The sequence below is a fragment of the Lissotriton vulgaris genome, chromosome 7, assembly GCF_964263255.1.
Source record: "Lissotriton vulgaris chromosome 7, aLisVul1.2, whole genome shotgun sequence".
In the NCBI taxonomy this organism is placed as follows: Eukaryota; Metazoa; Chordata; class Amphibia; order Caudata; family Salamandridae; genus Lissotriton; species Lissotriton vulgaris.
Genome location: NC_141695.1, coordinates 943766598 through 943789885, shown reverse-complemented (window position 1 = coordinate 943789885; position 23288 = coordinate 943766598). Strand labels below are relative to the sequence as shown.

At 47.9% G+C, this 23288-nt stretch overlaps 1 protein-coding gene across 1 annotated transcript in view; it reads right to left on the bottom strand.

Moving 5' to 3' along the window:
* Positions 1 to 23288, bottom strand: part of LOC147702787 (histidine--tRNA ligase, cytoplasmic-like) — a 224313-nt gene that overhangs the window by 156101 nt on the left and 44924 nt on the right. The window contains exon 3 of the mRNA XM_086931378.1: positions 20639 to 20758. Coding sequence (XP_086787504.1) covers positions 20639 to 20758 — 120 coding nt within the window. The remainder of the gene's footprint in view (positions 1 to 20638; positions 20759 to 23288) is intronic.

Sequence of the window (23288 nt, the reverse complement as noted above, 5' to 3'; positions counted from 1 at the left end):
GGACCGCTCTACTGGCGCCAAACGAAGGCGGCTTTGCATATAGACAGTCTCTGTTGTGCCGCAGGGGGGAGTAAACTGATGGCCTCAAATACAACCCAAGTCACTGGCAGCGTTGAAACTGTTTGCAGTCATTCCACCCATCACCACTGCGTTTCCTCGTAGCCAGGAGAGGGTCTGGTCAGAGCAGGAGACAGAAAGAGGAGTGCATTACATGAAGCGGGTGTAGGTTACAGGAGTGAAAAAAATCAACCAGGTATAGGTTACATTCGCGAGGAAGATGGAGCCAAATCTAGGTTACATTAACGCGGGCCCAGGTTACATTCGTGCAGGGGATACCAGTCTAAATCACATGGTGCCAGGTGCAGAGACAGACAGGTGTGGTTTACTTTTTTTGCAGAAGATGGCGCCATTTGCAGCTTAAATACATGGAAAAAGACATTACAGGTGCGGATTACATGAAATAATTGTATGATATATAGAGTGATCGCGACTCTGCTAAAGTGTACACAGTGCCTGGGTCAAATTACATTTGCACAGGAGTTGGGGAAGGAGGGGACCTTGAGTTATGTTATTTCAGTGCAAGAGAAGTGACCAGAAGTGAAGGGGAACGGGAGTAATGCGACTTCAGGGCAGGAGTAATGTGACTTCAGGGCAGGAGACCAGGAGTGATATTATTGTGTAGTTTTCGTTAGTGCTGGGTTTGGAGCAGGTCACAGAGGTGCAGGAAAGGGAAAGTTACAGTTATGATCCACACAATTTCTCTTCGGCGTACAACCTCTACTAACCCCTCTCAAAACACACGTTGTCCCATCGTCCCAATAGTTACTCCTTGCACCCATCGTACACACGTCACTCATGAGCACAAAAACACCCTTTCCTGACCCACCTCTTCTCACACACCGCCCTCTAACAGAACAGTCACAAACACACCATCACATTCCTGACTCCCTGCCTGCTGTCAACACCAGGCATGGAAAAAACTTGAAACAAGTCGGGAGAGGTTGAGAGCTTACAGGAAGCCTTTATAGGACGGCGAGGAGGCTACAGGAATACACACAAGAAACGTTGATGCCCTGACGCGCACCCCTTTTTCTCCTCGCAAAGACAAGTCGCCCCACCCCCCTGCAGGCGCACCCCCCCTCCCGGCGCCAGCCCTCGTCGGATCACCTGAAGCACCCCAAAGAAAACACTACTCATTCTGGGGTCGCTGAAGGCTCTCGCCCCCCCTCTCATCAATCCAGGCGCTAGTTGTTCGTTCCTGGGCCCCAGGACAGCCCACGCCCCCTGGCACATCAAGGGTCGCTGGCACCGCCTCCTCTCCCCCACCTATGGCAGGGGTAATGACTGTTCCCCCGTTCGTGGTCCACAAAGTCCGCCCTCCCCCTCCTTCCTAGCGGACTCCACTCCTTGCCCACTGAGCAGAATCCTTCTCCAGACCCGGGCCCGCCCCTCCCCCAGAGATGATTATTTTCTTTGGCCCGAGGCTTGGCTTTTCCCCTCTGCCTGCTCCGGGCAAGCTTTTGTTTTCTTTAGCGCTAGTGAACCAGGAGCGGGCTTCTCTGCACCAGAAAGGGGTAGAGAACACCAGGTGTTGGCGAACCACCACTTAGTTTCGCACCGATCAAACTAACCTCGTTCCTCGACCGTTCCCAGTGGCCACCGTGCAATTTCATACCCCCCTCCACCCCAACATGCATTATCGCATGCACGGGCATCAGGTCCCAAAAATCCTAGTTTATATGTTTAAAAAGCCCACACACAAAAAACACAGTTATGGGGACCCGCTCACTCCCACGGGCGTCGGTTACACTACACCGGAGGTAACTTTGATAGCTAAGCCCCTGACTCCGTGATCAACATACGGTTAGAATACAGTGCCACAATTCGCGGCTTCAGGGAGTATTCGAGTCACTTGCAGACTGAAAAAGCATAAACAACTCTGGGTGTTTACATGCACCTACCAGGCAGACACCCCGCGAGGAGCCCCGTCCTTTTCAGACTGGGAGGCGTATTTTTTGTTGAGTGACTGAAGACGTCACGGAGAGAAAGCACAGCAAAAAACACGCCCCTCAATCCAAAACGGATGGGCCTTAGATTAAAAAAATGACGTTACAGGAACCTCTTCTCCAATGGCTGGCCGCCATTTAGGGAGCCAGCCAATGGAGAAGAGGGGCGGGTTTAAGCCTCGCTACTCTGAGACACAAGATCTCACCAGCGAGACTGAGCATGCGCAGCCTACACTAGCCGATACCTAAAAAGGGAAACAGGGTGTTAGACCTCGTATCCCAAAAGCACTACCAGGACCATAATGCGTCAGTAAGGGGGTTGGAAAGTGTGCGGTCCCATACTTCCTGGCGATTGGTCAACTGATAGGAAGGAGGTTCTTAAGCCTCCTGAGAGGAAATGGCGACGCTTGGCTTTCCTTTCCCTACCTTGGTTTGTGCAGTTCTGGATTCCGCGTTTCCCTGTTTTGCGAGCGCTGTAACTTTCTGCTGCCGCCTAGTCAAGCTTATGTCCTTTACAGCCGAGGCTACCCCGTGGGTGTCTGATTCTTGTGAGCTTCAGTATACATGAGTAGCAGCCTTCTGCCTTCCCGTGTGAGTTCCCCGACACTTCCCCTGTGTGCCAGGAATCCCTGTGCCCCGTGATTTCCCTATCTTGGACCTTACTACAGTGCATCGCGCCGCCATTCCTTTTCATGCCGCGTAGCACTTTGTCCTCGTTGACTCAAATGAAACCGCGTGTTCCCGTGGAGTAACGGGTGTACGCGTTCCTTTTTTTTATTTCAAGTTTGGTGAAAACTTTATTGCCAGCAAGCTCTTCTCGTCTTTTTAGCGAGACCATTACGCTGCCACGACTGGAGACACAAAAAGTTCAAAGCGCAGGTGGAACAGATTACAACGTGCTGCGGCATTTCGTTGCCACGCCTGGTATGTGGGACAGTTTTAAAACACCGAGCTTCTGCAAAACCTATTTAAGGAATAAACAACACTAACATTCACGCGTCTATTAAGGAGAAGCACATTTGGAAACCTTGAAGATATAGGAAGGATTTCTCAAAGCCTTTGCTCTCTCGAACTTTTCTGAGTTAATTCCTTGATGGATTAAATTGTGGAAGGATGGACCTTCCCTGCTGTTGGGGAGAAGTATCCCGAAGTATTTTTTGTTACGAGACCAAGGCATTCAGTTTCCAGTCTTTTATGACCCTGGTAAGTGTGGGGTAGCACACTGTAAGGGGTGATTTACAAAGAAAGTAGTATGCATATACATCTCCTTGCTAAATAACCTCTGTGTCTGTGTTCTGCTCTTTCCCCATTGCAGTAATTGAACGCCTCTCCTGCCTGAGTCTAGCCACCCTTTCTGCCTGAGACTCTCCCGCTGCGGACATATGGTCCTTGGTCTCTTCATTTTCTGGAGTTGTTATTTCCTCACTGTTGTGTTCTTTGTAACACAGAGAGGGAAACACCTTTGGGAAACGCTGAGGCATTGGCTTCGCTCCTGGGGTTATTGGATTACTGCCTGGACACTCTAAGCTCCCGACACAGCGGGGCGTGACTGGGCAAGATGGCGGATCGGACGTAGCCCGTCTCGGCTCCCGGTCCGCACGCTGTCCTGGAGCAGATAGCTGCGGTTTTTACGGTACCTTGAGGGCTGCAAACCACTCCTGCACAGAGCAGAAGATATAGCGCACAAGCAGAGGGACCTCACCTGCCTTTAACGCAGCAGTAGAAGTCCCAACGCGACCCTGCAGGAGAAAGCAGGCGCCCATCAACATGGCGGCTATCGTGTAGGGTTAATCGGAATGCTTCACAGGAGGCTGCAGACGTTGATGCGTGGGGACCCCGACTCCAAGCCTGCTTGCCGCCGGAGGTAAGGCCCAAGACCATCATAAGCGTTGGGACTCTCACGCCAACACCTCCCGGACAACGACCCATGACGCGGCATACCGCAATATGCCTGTATGACTTTAAAATGGCGGCCGAAATGTAAAATCTGCGCAGCCGTCTGCTCACCTGAATTCGGGGAACAATTACTAATGGGCGCTGCTCCAGAGGGTACAATAATCCGCTGCTCACTCTTGGCTCTGGGGCGGGATCACCGGCGCTCAATGATCCTCTCCACCACCATTTGTGCAACTCCAGTATCTGCCCCTGCAACCACAAAATGGCGCCCATTCCGCTGCGAGAAGGATAACTCATGCAAGGCGGTGACAGACATCGACGGGCCCACATATGCTGAGCGTGACATCAGCCTGCGGCTAGGTGGCGGGCATTGATCCCTGAGTGAGGCCTCTATTGTAATCTAGTGCCTTGCCATTCCTCGCCGCGAGAAATCACATCAGGCACAAGCCTTGCCTCTACCTCCCACGAGGAGATCGCGCTCCTACACACTAGCGCCAACCACACAGCAGGCCAACTTGTGCAGCATTCAGAGGTCCATGTGCTGACGGTGATCCTACCCGCTCCTCTGGGTTACCAGCGGTCTCCATCTCCGCCAATCCTCAGCGTGGTGGGCCCCTCGCATTGGTGCTCGAGCCCCCTTGCCGCTTACATCGCTGCAACAAGGGTCCTCCAGGGCCAGCCCGTATGCCGCCAAAGAACGGGACGAACAGGACATCCAAAAAGGCATCAGACTTCTTCGCACCATCAGATTAACGCCTGACACTGCGCAGCGACGTAGAAATAGCCACCATGGCCCTCACAAAGGCGGACCTCCTGGCCATGTTTAAAGACTTTAAAACGGAGTTGCGAAATGACCTCGGCCAGGACATCAAATCTTCCATGGAGCAACTGAGGACGGATCTTAAGGAGAGACTGACCTCCCTCCTGCAGTTCTAGCGCCTCGACGCCGGACTAGCGCTCATTGCCTGTGTGGTATCGTCATTTAGGGCATATTACATTTTATTTTATTTTATTATAATAGCGCTGCATTGCCTGCCCTGTGTAATTTCGTTTTACTGTACAGCATATTTTACTTACATAGCGCTGCATTCACTGGGTTTTAGCTGTCCCCTTCTGTGTGTCCGTGCCCCAGTTTCACTTTCCCTCCCTCCATTTGTTGTGCTTGTGGCCCGTGTCTCCTCCCAGCCTCCCAGCTGCCCCTCCCACTATCCATTTAAGTCAGATGGTACTACGCGCAGCGTCCACGCGCTACGGCCGCGCCGAAGGTGCGCCAAAGGTAAGCCCGTCTACGCCCGTCCGCGCCTGGACCGCGCCCAGCGCCAGACCCCCTGGTCCCCGCAAACCCCACCCCTCCCGCATCACATACAATGCAGCCACCCTCTCAGCCCTTAATCCCGGCCGATCACCAAACTGCTACCAAGCCGAACCTGGACGCACCCATGGACCATTCGCCTGCCTCTACTGCAAGTACAACTGCATTAAGAAACCCACCACACCCTCAGATTCCAAACCGCGCTCCGACCCCAACCATCTGAAGTGCATCCTGCTCAACACTCGCTCGGTCCACAGTAACGCCATCGAACTATGGAACCTACTTGACACCACAGCGCCGGACATCGCCTTTCTCACAGAAACATGGATGAACACATCCTCAGCACCCGACATCGCCATTGCCATTCCGGACGGCTACAAGATCATCCGAAAAGATCGCACCACCAAACAATCAGGAGGAGGCATCGCCATCGTCCACAAGAACACCATCCGCATCTCTACCAGCTCCGACGATAACCTCGCTACTGCCGAACACCTCCACTTCCAGATCCACACCGACCCGAATTCCACACTCAGAGGAACCCTCATCTACAGACCACCAGGACCCCGCGCACAATTCTGCAAAGACATCACTGAATTCATCACCCCTCACGCCCTCCCCTCCGAGGACTACATCCTGCTAGGAGACATCAACTTCCACCTAGAAAAGAACAATGACAGCAACACCACCACCCTCCTGGACAACCTCGCCAATCTCGGACTCAAACAACTTGTCAACACCCCCACTCACAACGCAGGGCACACGCTCGACCCAATCTTCACCTCCAGCAAGCATATCTCCTTCGACCACACCACAGCCCACCAATGGACGGACCACTGCTGCTTACACTTCAGCTACAAAAAGACTACAACCCACAACCTCCCTCAACCAATTCCGCGCAGAAACTGGAACAAAATTACAACCGACCAACTCTTCACATCACTGCAACAAAACCTCCCTGCAAAATCATCGGACCCAAACCTTGCAGCAACCAACCTCAATCAATGGATCACCCATAGCGCGGATGAATTAGCACCCTTGAAAAAACAGCAATCCAAACAAATCAACAATAAAGCCCCTTGGTTTAATGAGAACCTCAAAAACTCAAAGAAGACCTGCCGCACCCTCGAGAAAGCCTGGAAAAAAGACCGAACCTCAGACAACCAAGCAGCCTTCAAGAACGCCATCCGCAAACACCACCAACTGATCCGATCCACCAAGAAATCAGCACTCAAAGACCGACTCGACAACAACGCCCAAAACAGCAAGGAACTATTCAACATTGTCAAAGAATTCACCAACCCCCCCGCCGGCACAAACGACATCACCCCCTCCCAAGACCTCTGCGACTCCTTAGCCTCATTCTTCCACAACAAAATCGCAGACATACATAACAGCTTCGCAAACGAGACCGGAATCCAAGCCCCACCACCCTCACCTGAACCTAAACACCCCTCTAACAACCTCTGCGCCTGGAACCCAATCACCACTGAAGAAACCATCCGTCTGATGAATTTCATCCACTCCGGATCACCAACCGACCCATGTCCCCACCACATCTTCAACAAAGCAGACTCCGTTATCGCACCCCATCTCCGAGATGTCATCAACTGCTCCCTAAACGCTGCCACCTTCCCAGAAAGCTGGAAACACGCCGAACTCAGCGCCCTCCATAAGAAACCCACAGCAGACCCCACCGAACTCAAGAATTACCGACCCATCTCACTCCTTCCTTTCCCTGCCAAAGTCATCGAGAAAGCCATCAATAATCAGCTCGCCGCCTTCCTTGAATCCAATAAATCCCTCGACCCTTCACAATCCGGCTTCCGAGCCAAACACAGCACGGAGACCGCCCTCATCGCAGCAACGGACGACATTCGAACACTACTGGACAATGGAGAAACAACCGCACTCATCCTACTTGACCTCTCCGCAGCATTCGACACAGTCTGCCATACCACCCTTATCAAACGCCTTAGCAACGTCGGGATACAAGGTAAAGCACTAGACTGGATAATCTCGTTCCTCGCCGGAAGAACTCAGAGAGTCCGCCTTCCCCCTTTCAGATCAGAGGCCACCGAAGTCATCTGTGGCGTACCACAAGGATCCTCACTCAGCCCCACCCTCTTCAACGTATACATGAGTCCCCTCGCATCCATCGCACGCAAACACAACCTCAACATCATCTCCTACGCAGATGACACACAGCTCATCCTCTCCCTCACCAACGATCCCAGCTCCGCCAAAACCAACCTACACGAAGGAATGAAAGAAGTAGCCGAATGGATGAAAGACAGCCGCCTAAAACTAAACTCGGACAAAACTGAAGTCCTCATCTTAGGGTCATCCCCCTCCGCCTGGGACGATTCTTGGTGGCCACCGGCCCTGGGAAATGCACCCACACCTGCTGACCACGCACGCAACCTAGGCTTCATCCTAGACTCCTCCCTCTCAATGACCAGACAAGTCAACGCCGTCACCTCATCTTGCTTCAACATCCTACGCATGCTTAAAAAAATCTTCCGCTGGATCCCCACTGAAACAAGAAAAACGGTCACCCACGCACTGGTGACCAGCCGACTGGACTACGGAAACACACTCTACGCCGGAACCACCGCCAAACTCCAGAAAAAACTCCAACGCATCCAAAACGCCTCAGCCAGACTTATACTGGACCTCCCCCGCCGAACTCACATCTCCGAGCACCTAAAAGACCTCCACTGGCTTCCCGTCAACAAGAGAATAACGTTCTGCCTCCTTACCCACGCACACAAAGCTCTCTACGATCTAGGACCCGACTGCCTCAACACACGTCTGTCCTTTTACACCCCCCCCCGCCAACTACGATCTTCCACACAAGCCCTCGCCGCAATTCCACGCATCCATAAATCCACCATGGGTGGAAGATCCTTCTCCTACTTAGCGGCCAAAACCTGGAACTCTCTCCCCACCCATCTCCGCCTTACCCAGAACCACCTCACCTTCAGAAAAGAACTAAAAACTTGGATATTCGACAAATAAACTTCCCCTTCCCCAAGCGCCTTGAGACCCTCTAGGTATATAGGGCGCTATACAAATGCCAAACTTGAACTTGAACACCAAGAACAAGAGAAACTTTATGCTGAATTATGTGAAGATGTCCGCGCCCTCCGGGACCAACTACACCAGATGCAACTCAAAGCAGAGGACCTAAAAAATAGGGCACTGAGGAAGAATATACGCGGCAGGGACCTGCAGGAAGGTGCGGAGGGGCCGGACCTGGGGGCCTTCATGGAGGGGCTCTGCGCAGAGGTCCTGTGTCCCTAACCCCTCAAAATGAAACTGGAAAGGGTCCACCGTGTGGGAAGTTTAGAGACCGGCAAGAAGAAGAGAACCCGCGACGAAATTCCACTCCTATAAAGTTAAAGAGGCAGTGCTCCTAGCGACCAGGACGAAGGGGTCCATTTCCTTCCAAGACCACTCATGTGCCATATACCAAGATTTGGCGCCGGATACTCTGGCACGGAGGCAGTTGTTCAGACCCTTCACTTCCAAATTGCGAGATGATAAAATCAGACATAGATGGACCTATCCGTTTGGACTCAGTTTTGAATTAATAACAAACAGCGACATATCACTGACTTAAAGGAAGGCTTGGAACTTCTGGGTCTCCCCTCACAGTAAAATGGCTCCACATAAGATAAAAAGAAAGAGCCTCTTAGAGGTCCATCATCGACGTCTGCATGGTCTGTGGGCTCGCGTAGGGGCCGCAGATGAAATCCCAGCGATCGCATCATAGGAACTGTGCTGTCTATACTCTACAACCGGTCTGGGGCCCATAGTATCTCGGAAGCTTATTGTTGATGCTGGCACTTTAGGGGCAGTCCGGGGAGGTTGACAGTAACTTGCTTCTGTCCGCACTCCTAAGCTTCAGATCTCTCTATGGCCCTGCCCCCCTGGCTCACGACACTCAATCGTGATATGGAGATGCCGTGACCTAAATCGCCTCTATACTTGAGAACAGTAACTTTATCTCTTTTCTAAAGCTGGTTCTGTTTTGATACTTGCGTCATAACCGCATGATGATATCTTTTTTGTTCACAACTGGAGAGGCGCGGACGGGGTCCTCGGACGTACCGCCCCCCTTAGTCCCTGTGGGGTAGGGTATCCCCAGCCAGGCACCTGATGGCGGCTTTCCTGCGCATCTTTTGTGGTTATAGGTTTTGCTGTTTTTGGGGTTTGCGGGGAGGGGATGTGTGGGTAATGGTGGCGGCTTTTTAACATTTCTCACTAGTGAGTTTTTCTTTTGCACTGGTTTACTCATACGTAACAATTACTTGCGGGTCAAACATCTCGGCAGATAGCCTGGGGCTGCTTAATGGCAGGTACCCTGAATAATGATAGATGTTGTCAATTTTGCGGATAGGATGCTATGGCAGCGAGACGTAATCTGATTGATGTGTATGCTAGGTTACATCTATGAAGATGTAGTAGATAACATGATATTTTGAATAGACACATTTAGAGGATTGTTATTGGTACAGTATATTACAAATCTGTTACACTTGGCTGCATAGCATGCCCTAATGGTGGGACGCCCAGATTCTTTGATGACATTCATACAATCAGGTGGAAGATTGAGATAACCAAATTCTAGGACTTCAGGAGCCAGATCGCTAGGTTGAGCTATGCTGGATCTGGGTGTCTGATCTCTCCATGGTTCTGTGTTAACAGTTGTGGGGAGAGATGTAGTTTTGGCGCGGGACTATTGATAGTTCCAGCAAGGTTGTGTACCAGGGTTGTCTGGCCCATGTTGGAGCAACTAGGATCAGTGTTAGTGATAGTTGTTGCAGCTTGCGTACCACTAGTGGAATGAGTGGGAGAGGCGGAAAAGCGTATGCAAATCTGCCTGCCCCATTATCCATAATGCATTACCTTTGGACAATGGGTGTGAATATCTGGCGGCGAAGCTTGGGCATTTTGTGTTTAAATGTGTGTCGAAGAGATCTATGTCTGGATGTCCCCACATTTGGAAAAAAACGGTTGGATGACTTGTCGGTGGAGTTCCCACTCCTGAATTCGTTGTGTCTGCCGACTTAATAGATCTGCCACCTGGATGTCCCCACATTTGGAAAAACGGTTGGATGACTTGTCGGTGGAGTTCCCACTCCTGAATTCGTTGTGTCTGCCGACTTAATAGATCTGCCACCTGATGCTGTATTCCTGGAAGATGTTGTGCTAAAAGGAATATGTTTTGAGGAATTGCCCATCTCGATATGCTCTGTGCTAGTTGAGAGAGCTGCAGAGAGTGCGTCCCCCCTTGTTTTTGTAGATAATACATCGCTGTTAAGTTGTCCGCCCGGACTTAAACAGCTTTGTTTGATACGTGTTTCTGGAATGCTTTTAATGCCAGAAATATGGCTAGTATCTCCAAATGATTGATGTGGAGTAGCTTTTGTTGTGGTGTCCACCTGCCCTGTATGGTGTGATGTAGTAGATGATCTCCCCAGCCAGTGAGCAATGCGTCTGCTGTTAACACGATTTGTGGTACCAGCTCTAGGAACGCTCGCCCTTTGGAAAGGTTTTGGTTGTTCCACCACTGCAGAGAGCTCAATGTGTGCGGACGTCCACCAACACCAGATCTGTTAACTGACCTTGAGCTTGGTTCCACTGACGTGCTAAGCATTCCTGTAAGGGGCGCATCTGGAGTCTTGCATGAGGTACCATGAATATGCAAGAGGCCATCATCCCTATGAGTTGCATGAACACTCGAGCTGGTAGCGAGTGTTGCGGTTGGAACTTTGTTATAAGGGTCTGCATAGTTGCTATCCTGGCTGGATTGGGGCATACAAGGCCTTTTGAGGTGTGTATTGTGGCACCTAGATATTGTTGGATGCGGGATGGTTGGAGGTGAGACTTTGGGTGATTTATTGTAAACACTAAGTCATGCAGTAATTGGATTGTGGTGTGTGTGTGACTTACACACTGAGTATGTGACGTGGCTTTTATGAGCCAGTCGTTTGAGAAGACATGAATCGGTTGTCTTCTCAAATGAGCTGCTACCATTGCTAGACATTTTGTAAATACTCTGGGTGCTGTGGTAACTCCGAATGGAAGAACTTTGAATTGATAGGGCTGACCGTCCCCTACAAACCCAAGATATTTCCTTGAGATCTAAAGTGGGAAGGAAATTGCCTTGTTTGAGTAGGGGAAGGACCTGTTGAAGAGTGACTATGTGAAAATGGTCTGATTGTATGTATAGGTTTAATGGTCTGAGGTCTAAGATGTGCCTCAGGGTTCCATCCTTCTTTGGGATCAGAAAGTACAGGGAGTAAACTCCTATGTTTTGATGGTGAAGGGGAACTGGTTCTATTGCATGTTTGTGCAGTAGGGAAAGCGCCTCTTGTTTAAGAAGCGTTAAATGTTCTGTTGACATTGGACGCTGTTTGGGTAGTATGTTGGGGAGTGGCAGTGAGCTCTAGCTATAACCAGACTGGATAATTTGTCTCACCCACATATCTGTGGTAATATTGTTCCAGACAGGTAGTTCATCATAGTGTGCCCTATCATACCTAGCTAGTAAAGCCTGTGTGTTGTCTATCCTCCATATGTTGGCTGCTTGGGACGCTGTTTTTTTGGTAGACGGTTCCAAGAGTTTTGACTCTGTCAGGTGGTGGAGCATCACCTGAGGTTTGAGAGTTGTCCATTTTCCTGGCGTTGGAAACAACCAAGAAATCTAAGGGAAGATGTCCCCTAATGTATGCAAGGGTCAGTTGGGGCAGCCCTGTACTTCTTCTCTATCCTAGGGTTAATTACTCTAGCCCTTACGGGGTCTTTAAAGACTTCAGGAGCGTGTTTAATGACCCCTTTTAACATTGGCAGAATAGAGGTGGACCTTTTTAGATGTTGCAAAAGTGTCCATCAGGAAATCTTCTTCTATGGGGTCTGTATGTAAATTTACCTTGTGGTATTCTGCAGCCCTGTGTATTAGCTGAGTGAAACCTATAGTGTCCTCAGAGCGGATGATCTAGATTGGTAGACAACCTCTTGTGGTACATTAGGAACATCTGGTGTGCCATGGGTCATTTGGGATGTAAGGATGACTAGGTTACCCTAGAGGTTCATTATCCTCTTGGTCATCAGGGGTACCGTCATCATCTGTAGATGGAGGAGATTGTGAGGGTACTTGAGATGGGATAGGAGAGATGTATGGTGGAGGAGGAGGAGAAGGAATCCTGAACGGGTAAGTAGCAATGTCTTTCTTCTTTGAAGGAATTGGAGGTGGCGAAGGTTTGTCCATTTTCCTTTTGTTGGATGGACTAATCCTGAGATGACCTGTTTCCGGGTCTATTTCTAGAGTTTTTTTAGAGGGATCGGGTCGAAAAAGCTCCTCCTCTGAAAGATGGTGTTTCAGTGTTGATTTTATCGAGACTGAATGCTTGTGTGGCACTGTTTTTGGAGTTGTTTTATGCTCCTTTGGTTTGGAATCGGGAGCTTTGTTGGGTTCCGAAGGTTTGGTTGGAGTTTTTGGAACTGGTTGTTTGGTCGGCTCAGATGGTTTGCCAGATGGTTTTGGAACCAGTTGTTTTTCTGTTCCGACGATTTTTTGGAATCCGAAGGTTGATAAGTGGTTTTCGGAACCGCTGGCTTTGTTGGTTCAGAGGATTTCTACGGATCCAAAGGTTTTGGTGCCGAATGCGCCGGTGTGGAACCAGACTTCGGCGCGGACGAAGACAATGGTTTCTGTTGCAGTTTCTCTTTCGTCAGTGCAGAGGATGGGGTTTTGGCACCAACTGTAGGCTGGCTCGATCCAGAGTGGCCTGAAGGCTTATATGTAGACTTTTTTGGCGGGGTGTGGGAAGTTTGAACCCGGTGTGCACCTAGGCCCGAAGGCGAAGGTGTTACCGAAGCCTTTGAATGGATGGATAGGGGGAGGGGTCAACGTCAGTACTGACGACCCATTGCCCTGGAGTGATGTCTTCTACGTTGGGTTTTTTGTATTGATGCCTTCTTGGAAGATGTCGTCCGGTATCGATGTTGACGATCGAGCCATGCTTCTTTGAGCTCGACGATTTCTGATGGTTTTCTTCGAGCGGAAAGAGGAGCAAGCCGGACAGTCTTTGGCCTTGTGCTCAGGTGAAAGGCAGAGGTTACACACCTCATGAAGATCGGCGTGCGGAAACTTGGATCCACATTGAGGACACTTTTTGAAGGGAGTCCTTTCCATGAGCCAAAAGGCCTGTGGCGCAAATAGGCCCGAAGGCCTGCTTAGACGACTGGAACTGAAGTAGAAGCTTGTAGAGATGCACGTTGAAAGGGAAACGCGATCAAAAACAATACCAAAGGAGGGTAAGGATTGCACGTCGAAAGTTAAAATTGGTAACGATACAGAACTGGAACGAATCAAACATATCCAAGCGCGATGGCGGAAAAAAAAACCCGCTGAATATGGAATTGATGCCCATGCGCACTATTGTCCACCTATCTCATGACTTCCAAAGACTTGTTCCAGGACAATAACAAACTGCAAACATCCGGACCCAACACCAGATGGCGATCTTTGCATAGTGTGTGATCTGCAGCTTATATGCCTCTTTTTAGGTCTCGCCTATCCCATTCCGCAAGGAATGGATAGGGGAGAATTATAGTGGGCAAAATAAGTTCTCAAACCATCGGCCGATTTCAAACAGTTCACGTGAACACAAGCACGCGATTTTCCCTCGCTCCCGAGCCGCCTGCCTCCGAGAGCTTCACTTCAAAGGGCTCCGCTCCCCCGCCCACTGCTTCACACTTCACAGCCGCCAGGCCGTGTCTCGCATTTCTCCTCCCCCCTCTCCACAGCAATGCCAAGAGCTTGTATCTACTTGTTTTCAACTAGTAGCAAGTTGTATTAGATGCCTTGTAGATGTGTTTTATTTTAAACGTGAAAAAGCAGCACGCAAAGAACTGTTTGTTACAAAGCCAGGGTGGCTGAAGTTGTGACCCCTTAGAACTGCCCACTCAGGAGCTTTCCTACTGCACCAACCTTGGAATGCTGTCACTTCCTGTCAGGAGGACACAGGACGTGGAAGTGTCAATTTGTCTGCCACAGGCTACACAGAGCTATAGTTCTATTTATTTGACGGCCGCATAAATAGTAGATAAGCTTCACCCAGCCGGCTAACTAGCTTCTAGTTTTCAGCAAAGACAATATAAAAGGGACAGTATAGTGGCAGAGGATATGGCGTCTGAGTACAATGAGAGCCCTGTTGTTGGCACTGTTCCCCTTTAAGACCAGCCTTGAGAGTGTGGCTTTTCTCGGATTCCCAGAAGCAGACACTAAATGCTAATGTGGTCATTTGAGACTAAGTTAAACATGCAGCATTTCTGGAAATGCTAAAAGGGCCTCTTTCATTTAGAGCGGCGCAAACTCAGCATTCCGAGCCCGACATGTCGAAGCATTCTCCGGACAAGCCACATCTGCATTTTATGGCAGCCTATGTCTGTGTCTGGCTACTATGTCTTATCTCAGATCAGACAGGTGACTTGAAAGGAAACCCGGATCTTTAGCAAACAGCAGGGCTCAACGATGAGCACTGGGGCGGACAGGCACAGAAGAGCAGGCTGAGGGCATGTGAGCTACGGGCCTCATGGATCGACTACACAGAGCTGCAGGCTACAGGGAGATGCAAGCATAGAAAACTACATACTGCATCAGTGCTTGAATACAGGGAGAGACAGGCACAGGAGAGCAGGTTGAGGCACTGGAAGCTACAGGCCTCCTCTGAGGTACAGGCTGTTTCAGGGATCGACTACAGTGAGCTACAGGCTACCGCGAAAAGCAAGCATAGAAAACAACAGGCTGCATCAGTGCTCGAGAAAAGGGAGGGACAGGCAACATCAGTACTCAAGCACAGAGAGCTATAGCTATAGGCCTTATCCCAGGTACAGGCTTCTTCGCGGATTGACTACAGAGAGCTACAGGTTACAGCAGTATGTAAGCATAGAAAACTACAGGCTGCCTCAGTGCTTGAGTAGAGGGAGAGACAGGTACAGCAGTACTAAAGCACAGAGAGCTACAGGCCTCATCCCAGTTACATTCTACTCATGAATCGACTGCAGGGAGCTACAGGCTACAGCCATATGCTATCATAGAAAACGACAGGTTGCATCAGTGCTCGAGTACTGGAACTGCAAACCACAGCAGTTCTTGAGAAAGCAGACACACATACTGTCACATTTGAGCTGCAGGTTGTATTAGTGTTGGAGACTGTAGTTCTGCAGAACTTGAGCTTGAAGCTAAATCCGCATCGATGCAAGAATCTGCATCAGTGATGGAGTGGAGAGAGCAACAGAGTATAGCAGTACTCCAGCACAGACAACTATTTTTTTTCTTTTTTTTGAATTTTATACGGCGTGAACTTGAAATGAAGGTATTAGAGCACTTTCCATGAGCACCAGTTGCGTTACAGTGGGGCACATTCATTTTATGTTAGACACAGGGATATTAAGTGATTTGTCCAGAATCACAGGATGTTGAGCGTGCCTGTTGGGACATGAACCCAGTTCCCCAGCTTCAAGTTTGACTGCTCTGGCCGTTAGGCCACATCCTTGCCCCGCTTCTCAAGTTCAGAGCTACAGGCCTCATCTGAAGTACAGGCTGCATCAGGGTTCATGTAAATGGAGCAACCAGGTACAGCACTACTCACTCAAGAATAGACAGCTAAAGGCCTCATCCCAGGTACAGGCTGCACCAGGGGTCATGTACAGCAAGCAACAGGCTACAGCCGCACTCAAGCACTGAAAGCAACAGGCCTCATCTGAGGTACAGGCTGCAGCAAGGAACAGGGGGCTACAGGCTTCAGAAGCACTCAAGCTTATAAAGTCACAGGCCTCTTCTGAGGTACAGACAGCAACAGGCATCAGGTACATGGAGCTACAGGCTACAGAAGTACTAAAGCTTAGGGAGCCACAGGCCTCTTCTGCAGTACAGGCAGCAACAGGCATCCGGTACATGGAGCTACAGGCTACAGAAGTACTAAAGCTTATAGAGCCACAGGCCTCTTCTGAGGTACAGGCAGCAACAGGCATCAGGTACATGGAGCTACATGCTACAGAAGTACTAAAGCTTATAGAGCCACAGGCCTCTTCTGAGGTACAGGCAGCAACAGGCATCAGGTACATGGAGCTACAGGGTACAGAAGTACTAAAGCCTAGAGAGTTGCAAGATGGATAGAGTACAGCAAGCAAGAAGCTACAGTAGTACTCACATACCAGGATCTACAGATCTGATCCCATTTACTGGTGGTATCAGGGATCGAGTAAAGGGACGTACAGGCTACAGCAGTATTCAATCCTAGGGAATTACAGGATGCATAGATACCCAAGTACAGGTTACAGCAGATCACAGCATTACTCGAGCAAACACAAAGAAATATAATTACATTCGAGCTATAGGCTGCATCAGGCATCAAGTGCAGCAAGATACAGGCTACAGCAGTACTCAAGCATCGGAAAAACTACAGGCTGCACCAATCTCAGAGTACAGGAGCCACGGATCACACCATTACTCGAGCAAGTCCAAGAAAGTACAGTCCCATTCAAGCTGCAGGCTGTATCATAACAAAACAAAGCATAGCATAACATAACAAAGCATAGCAAAACAAAACATAGCATAGCATAACAAAACATAGCATAGCATAGCATAACAAAACACAACAAAACATAGCAGAAAACATAGCATAACATAACAAAACAGCATAACATAACGTAAAACAAAGCAAAGCATAATAAAACATAGCATAACAAAACATAGCAAAACACAACAAAACATAGCATAGCATAACAAAACTCAAAACATAGCATACATAACAAAACATAGCATTGCAAAGCAGAGCACAACATAGCATAGCATAACAAAACACAACAAAACATAGCTTAGCATAACAAAACAACATAGCATAACAAAGCAAAGCTTAGCATAGCATAGCATCACAAAACATAGCATAGCATAACAAAACAATGCATAGCATAACAATGCATAGCATGGCACACACACACCCAGTGCTCATAGCCCAGTTATAGACGGGCCGAAGACATTCGACATCTTGGTAATGTTGAAAGTGGGGATGGTTGGCCCTGCAAAAGGATGCACTGCACCAAACAAAACTTGAAAGGGAGGTTGGTACCAGGTGACGCTAACTGCCTACACCTCTGACAGAGCAGGCAAAATAAAGTCATCAAGCCTGTTAAGTTGGCTGTTGAATAGGTTACATGCTATGCTCGAGCTTCAACTTCCACTTTTTTATTCTATTACTATGGATAGTGGTATCCCCCAAACAGCATGATAACACTGCATAAAGCTAGAAATAGCACATCACTATCCTTGAATGCCAGGGGCCTTAATAACCCATAAAAGGCATATTGAGTACTAGTACTTTAGATAGGCATAATGTAGGCCTAGTGATGCTTGATGAAAAGGACCCTTTTGCAGGTAACAGTTTGAAAAAAAATGGGGCCAGGATAGTTATTGCCACACTCACTGGGGAATGTGTACTCAGAGAGGTCATTAGACTTTATAATGGTAAAGAGCCCTGACTACCCGCGAAGGTAGATACATACTGTTGGATGGATCTATGATGGGGTACCGAGTTACGTGTATGAGCTTTAAAAGCCCTTAAAAGGAAACCCCAAATTATTTGAGAAATTCTAGACATTTGGAGACAGCAGCAGAAACCATATTCTGGGGTGGTGTTCTGAATCGGGCTTTAAACTCAAGGATGGACAGATATGGTTGAGAGGAAGAAGACACTCACTACACTGGTATCGTCAGATGTCTAGAAAGCCTTTACCAGAGTTCATTAATTTTTTAATGTCCAGGTTATAGGAAAAGCCATCTTTGGCCAAGTGGCTAGAAAATGGCTGCTGGCTAGCTATGCCAATTCATCTATGAACATGTTAGTGGCTATGCATCTGGGTAGATTTAGCGAAGCAGAAGCATCCCGCAGAGATGCCAACTTTCACGCTTGTTATTTGTGCCTATCCACTAGCCCTGCAGATATAGAATGATATTTGCTCCAAGTGTGGGGTTCTCCAGGGTAGATGGAGGTGGCTATAAGCTCACACTTTTTGCAAGCAACATACTACTTATCCTGGACTCCCATCAGACAATACGGATCCTGCTCTTACAAGTGAATGTTTTAAAAAGGTATGTGGATTTAAGATAAACATATGTACACATCTGAGAATCTTTCCTTGCCCCTTAGTCTACAGAGATGGTTCATATTTTCCCACTGTAATTGACAGCTAACAAGGTCATATATGTAGGGATGAAATTAACTAAATATTTACACTGGGTAATGCCATTTTCCATACTCTTTTTGCTGACATCAGGAACGATCTCCATTTGTCGGGTGAGTTACCTCCGACCTGAGTTGGCAGGATAGATGCCATTAAGATGGATGACTTACCTTGACTATTCAACTTGTTTCAAGCTGTCCCAGTTACAGTAAGTTCAGATTTCTTAAATCAATAATTACACTCAAAAGTGACCATCATTTTTGGAAGTGAAGATGATACATCTGCTGCCCAAAGTATTAGAACAAAACCTAGATAATACAGCCCCAGCCATAGCAGTGTGGACACTTTATAGCACACCTTGTATCACAAAAGGCAGATATCTAACAAAGCTTATATTAGTCCTCACAAGAAAATACCTCACATGTGTGGTAAACTGTTTTTCAAAAAGGTCTGACCTCTTTTCCATCTTTGCCCACATATTTCTCAGATGACTTTCAAACATTACCTGCAAAAGGGCCCTTTTCATCAAAGGGCCCTGTGTGGTATCTCCCACTAGATTTGTCCCCCGGCAGCTCTGCGTGTAATGGAGCTGCTGGCGGTGACATCACATGGAATGTCACCGCGACCAGCGTTCCAAGGCGAGCGCCAGGAGACGACTGAGAGAGCTGCGGAAGCAGAGCCTGTGGCTGAGGTCGCAGAGATAACCTAACTTCAATAAACACGTTTGGTTGATCATCTGTGGCGTCCTCATCTTTCCTGGGCCGTCACCACACTGGCGACGAGGGTGGGATACGAACCCACGCGTGCAAAGCACAATGGATCATCTTTCCTGGGCCGTCACCACACCCTGCTAACGTACACTTGCATATAAAGGACATAGCCATTCAAAGAATTCAAACATCATTTAAGGTTACAGAAACATGAAGAGGACACGACGTACAATTGAGACATTGGTGATAATCCCTAAGGGAAGCTGTGAATAGAGATTTCAGTAAAATGGCTATACTGGATCTGCCCCAGACACTAGAGTCTGAAGTCAACAAGTTCTAAAGTGTGTATTGCATCATTAAATGGGTTTACAAGAGGAACATGGGATGTAAGGCTGTTAAAACAACCTGATGAAGCACAGCGGAACGGTTAGGAAAAGTAGTTAAAACGGTGCCACTCTAGCCAGTTTCACACAAATTAGTGAAGTAGACAATGAATTTATGTATGACTGGTACAAGACCCATTACAAACTCAGACCCAAAACAGTGGAGGAAAGCAGAGCACTAGGATACCCACTGAATACATGGTGGAGATGTCTTAAACTGAAAATATCAAAAGTCAGTGTCATAAAAGACATGCTGGTCCTTCTGATCTCCATAACTTTGTGTTGTTTAGTTGCAGGACCCAACACTAGGCTGTACATAAAGTCAGTTTGATATGACAGCATTTAAAACAACTAAAGAACCAAAAACACAAATTGGACCCACGGTCTTTCGCACAACAGCACCTGAACTATCTTAACCAGGGTGCAAATTACTGATAACTTAACACTGAGAAAGTCATATTTTGACTGGGGCTAGAAACCAATGGTAGATTTTATGTGTAAGGGAAACCAGATCGTCCAGATTAAGAGTTTTGGAGTTATTTTTCTGACTGGGGAAGGGCCACACCTAAATGGAACAGGTGAGCAGGAAATTCTCATTATGTAAAGAGGGTGGAATCCAAGAGAACAATGTGATTCAAAATGGCGAAAAGATTTGAAATTCAATGCTATCCTATACATTTGGTGTTTTTTGGTATATGAAGGAAGAGGGTTGTTAAGGGGGGAATAAAGGAGGGCTCACTAAGAATATTTAAGATTCATGACCACCAATTTCCTGGTTAATGAAATAAAATGATTTGTACAAATAAATGTGTCAGATTAAATGGATTTAAGGATCCTATTCATGCAAGAGATATTCTTCAACAACTTATGAATAATAAAAGAAATTCCCAAGACGGAGGACAAACAAAATAACTGATTAGAAGAAACAGATTGACAAATGAAGAGGTATACTTTGTGCCACACATGATGCATTAAAAAAGGCTATTTCATGTTTAATATTGATTAAGTAATATTGGCATCTCTGAGCCAGGAGTCTCTTAATCACGTCTGAATTTAAACAATCCAATCACGTACCTTCAGTTCGAAAACAGGCGTGTCAATGGTCTCTGCTCCATGACGCTTGAAACAGTTGATTATGGTGTTAAAGACACGCTCTCTGATCGCCATCTGTTTTGGGTTGTAATCCCTTGTGCCCTTTGGGGGAAAACATAAAAGGAAAAAGATTTACTTATTCTTCAATTCACTTTCTTACTAGGGGGTATACATTGTTAAAAGCCCCAAATTCACCAGCACTCAAATCGTAGCACACGAGGCAGTTGCCATCAGCATATATTCCCTTGTTCTTCGGGAACAGAGGGGCAAATTGCCCCAGAAGGAAAATGAACTTTCTTGTTATTATATTATGGGTGTCTGTAGGGTGCACAGAATGGAATCAGAATGGCCTCCTAGCATATGCAACTTTCAGGAAAGAGTCCATAGCATTTTAACAATTCCATCCACATAGTGTGAGCCTTGTGATAACAATTTTAGGTGTTCTTTGTCATGTACAGGACTGTTTGGTGTGGTCAATCCAACGTGTGCAAGGCTGATCGATGTATTGATATGTGCAAAAAAGTAGAATAAGTTAAAATTCCAGGCCACATAACCTGTTTACCCCTACATCTTTCCCAGAGTGGACCAACCTCACCAGTGACTCTATTTCAGTTCCCACCCTCAACATTTAGCATCTTAGGTAGCAGCTGCTTTCTAACAATTAACTCCCTTTCAGGGAGAAAATATACTCGTCACAAATGCCTGGTGTTTAAGTCTACTCTAAACAACTGGAAACCTGACAATACACCTATGCTGCAGAATGTTTTTTAGGTCTCGCCTGTCGATGCGCATGCGCATCGAGCTTGCGAGACTATGGGGGCTTAACCACTCTTTAACTAACTTGCAAGGAATCGTGGCGATTCCTTGCAGTGCCCATGACTTTTAAGCTCAATGCGCATGAGCATTGAGCTTAAAAGCGCGTGCACATCAGTTCCCTCATCCGCACGTCGCATTTCTCCTCCCCCCTCGCCCCCTCCCCTGCCCGCCGTGTCGCATTTCTCCTCCCCCCTCCCCTTATCTGCCTTCCCTCCGTCTTGTTTGTGTCGCATTTCTCCTCCCCCCTCGCCCCCTCCCCTGCCCGCCGTGTCGCATTTCTCCTCCCCCCTCCCCTTCTCTGCCTTCCCTACTTGTACTCGCATCCTGTAGAGAACATAAACCTTTGTGCAAACAAAGGTAAGGGTTCATTCAAAGTTCCTACACGTTTCTTTTGCAACATGTTTTGTCCCCAAAAAATCTGATCGTTCATCACGTAACTCATTCAACGATCACAAAGTCCACACCTTCCTAAACATTATCTGTGACTTTGCATCACTCCAAGATGGCCGCTAGGTAACCCAGAACAGATTGCTCTCTTACATCAACTACACCAGCTATAAGCACAGCATTCTCTTGTTGACAGAGCGGTCATCTTGTATTAGCAGGACGTGGACATTTAAAAAAGTATAGTAAAACGAACTACAAGGTATGCATGTAGTTAATTACCATTCTTCTCCACTCCAAGCACGTAAACACCTGTTAACATTCAACTTTATGAATTACGGCCACCACTGTTCTGCGGCCGTAAGCAATATTTTGCACCGCTTATTACGCTCATTAACACATCACGGTCACACCCCCTTGACGTAATTCCTGAAACTCCAAAACGGTCGTCTGATAAGCAGTCCATTCCAGCCTGGTCGCTTCCATTATTTCCCACAATAAGACGCAACCAGCCGCAGTCGGTTGACATAGATTAACCCTCTGTATCTCTGCCTGCAATTCTGGTCCTTTCTCAGTTTCAACGCTTGAGCGCCGTACAAACACATCCACATTTTCTATGCACCCCTTTTCTCCCCACGATACCTCGCACCGGTGCCACCACCCACGTCGCTTCTCGAAAACGTTGCAGGTCCTCGCTGCTGTCAGAGTCCGAGTCCACACGCGGGCCACGCGCAGGAGCTGCCATCTTAGAACTGGCTGCTTACCGTGCCCCGTAGATATAAAAAAGAGTGCTTAGTAAGATTCCCCAACTACATGGTTTGGACCTCGGTATCAATAACCGATCCAAGATGGCCGACGAGGTACTCTACTTAAAGGAAGGTGAATAATTGTTACCGTGCAGTGTTTCTCTGATTTGCAAGGACAGCAACAGACTGCGAATTTTTTATTACTTTTTTTTTTTTTTAAACAAAATGAGTTCTGGTGACGCTACGTACGTTTAATTATGATATTCCGAGCGTTAAAACATACACTGCCAAACGTGCCTTCACATCCTCACCCCCTCATCCTCACACACCCTCACACCCCTCACAACCCTTTTTTTTTTTTTTTTTTTTTTGCGTTTTTATACCGCGCAAAACTTAGCCCCAAGGGGCATCAAGGCGCAATACGAACAGACATGGAAAGTCCAGACTCCAGATAACTAGACCAGACGCCATTGGGAGAGCAAGAATCTAATATGCTTGAGAAAAAAGCCAGGTTTTGAGAAGTTTTTTGAAAATTGTCAAGGAGGATTGACTGGTAAGCTCAGGGGGAAGGGAGTTCCACAGTTTGGGAGCCAAGGTGGAAAAGGCTCTACCTCCCCATCTAACCTTAGCAAACCCTCACTCAGCCTCACACCCCCTCACCCTCACACACCCACACACCCTCACCC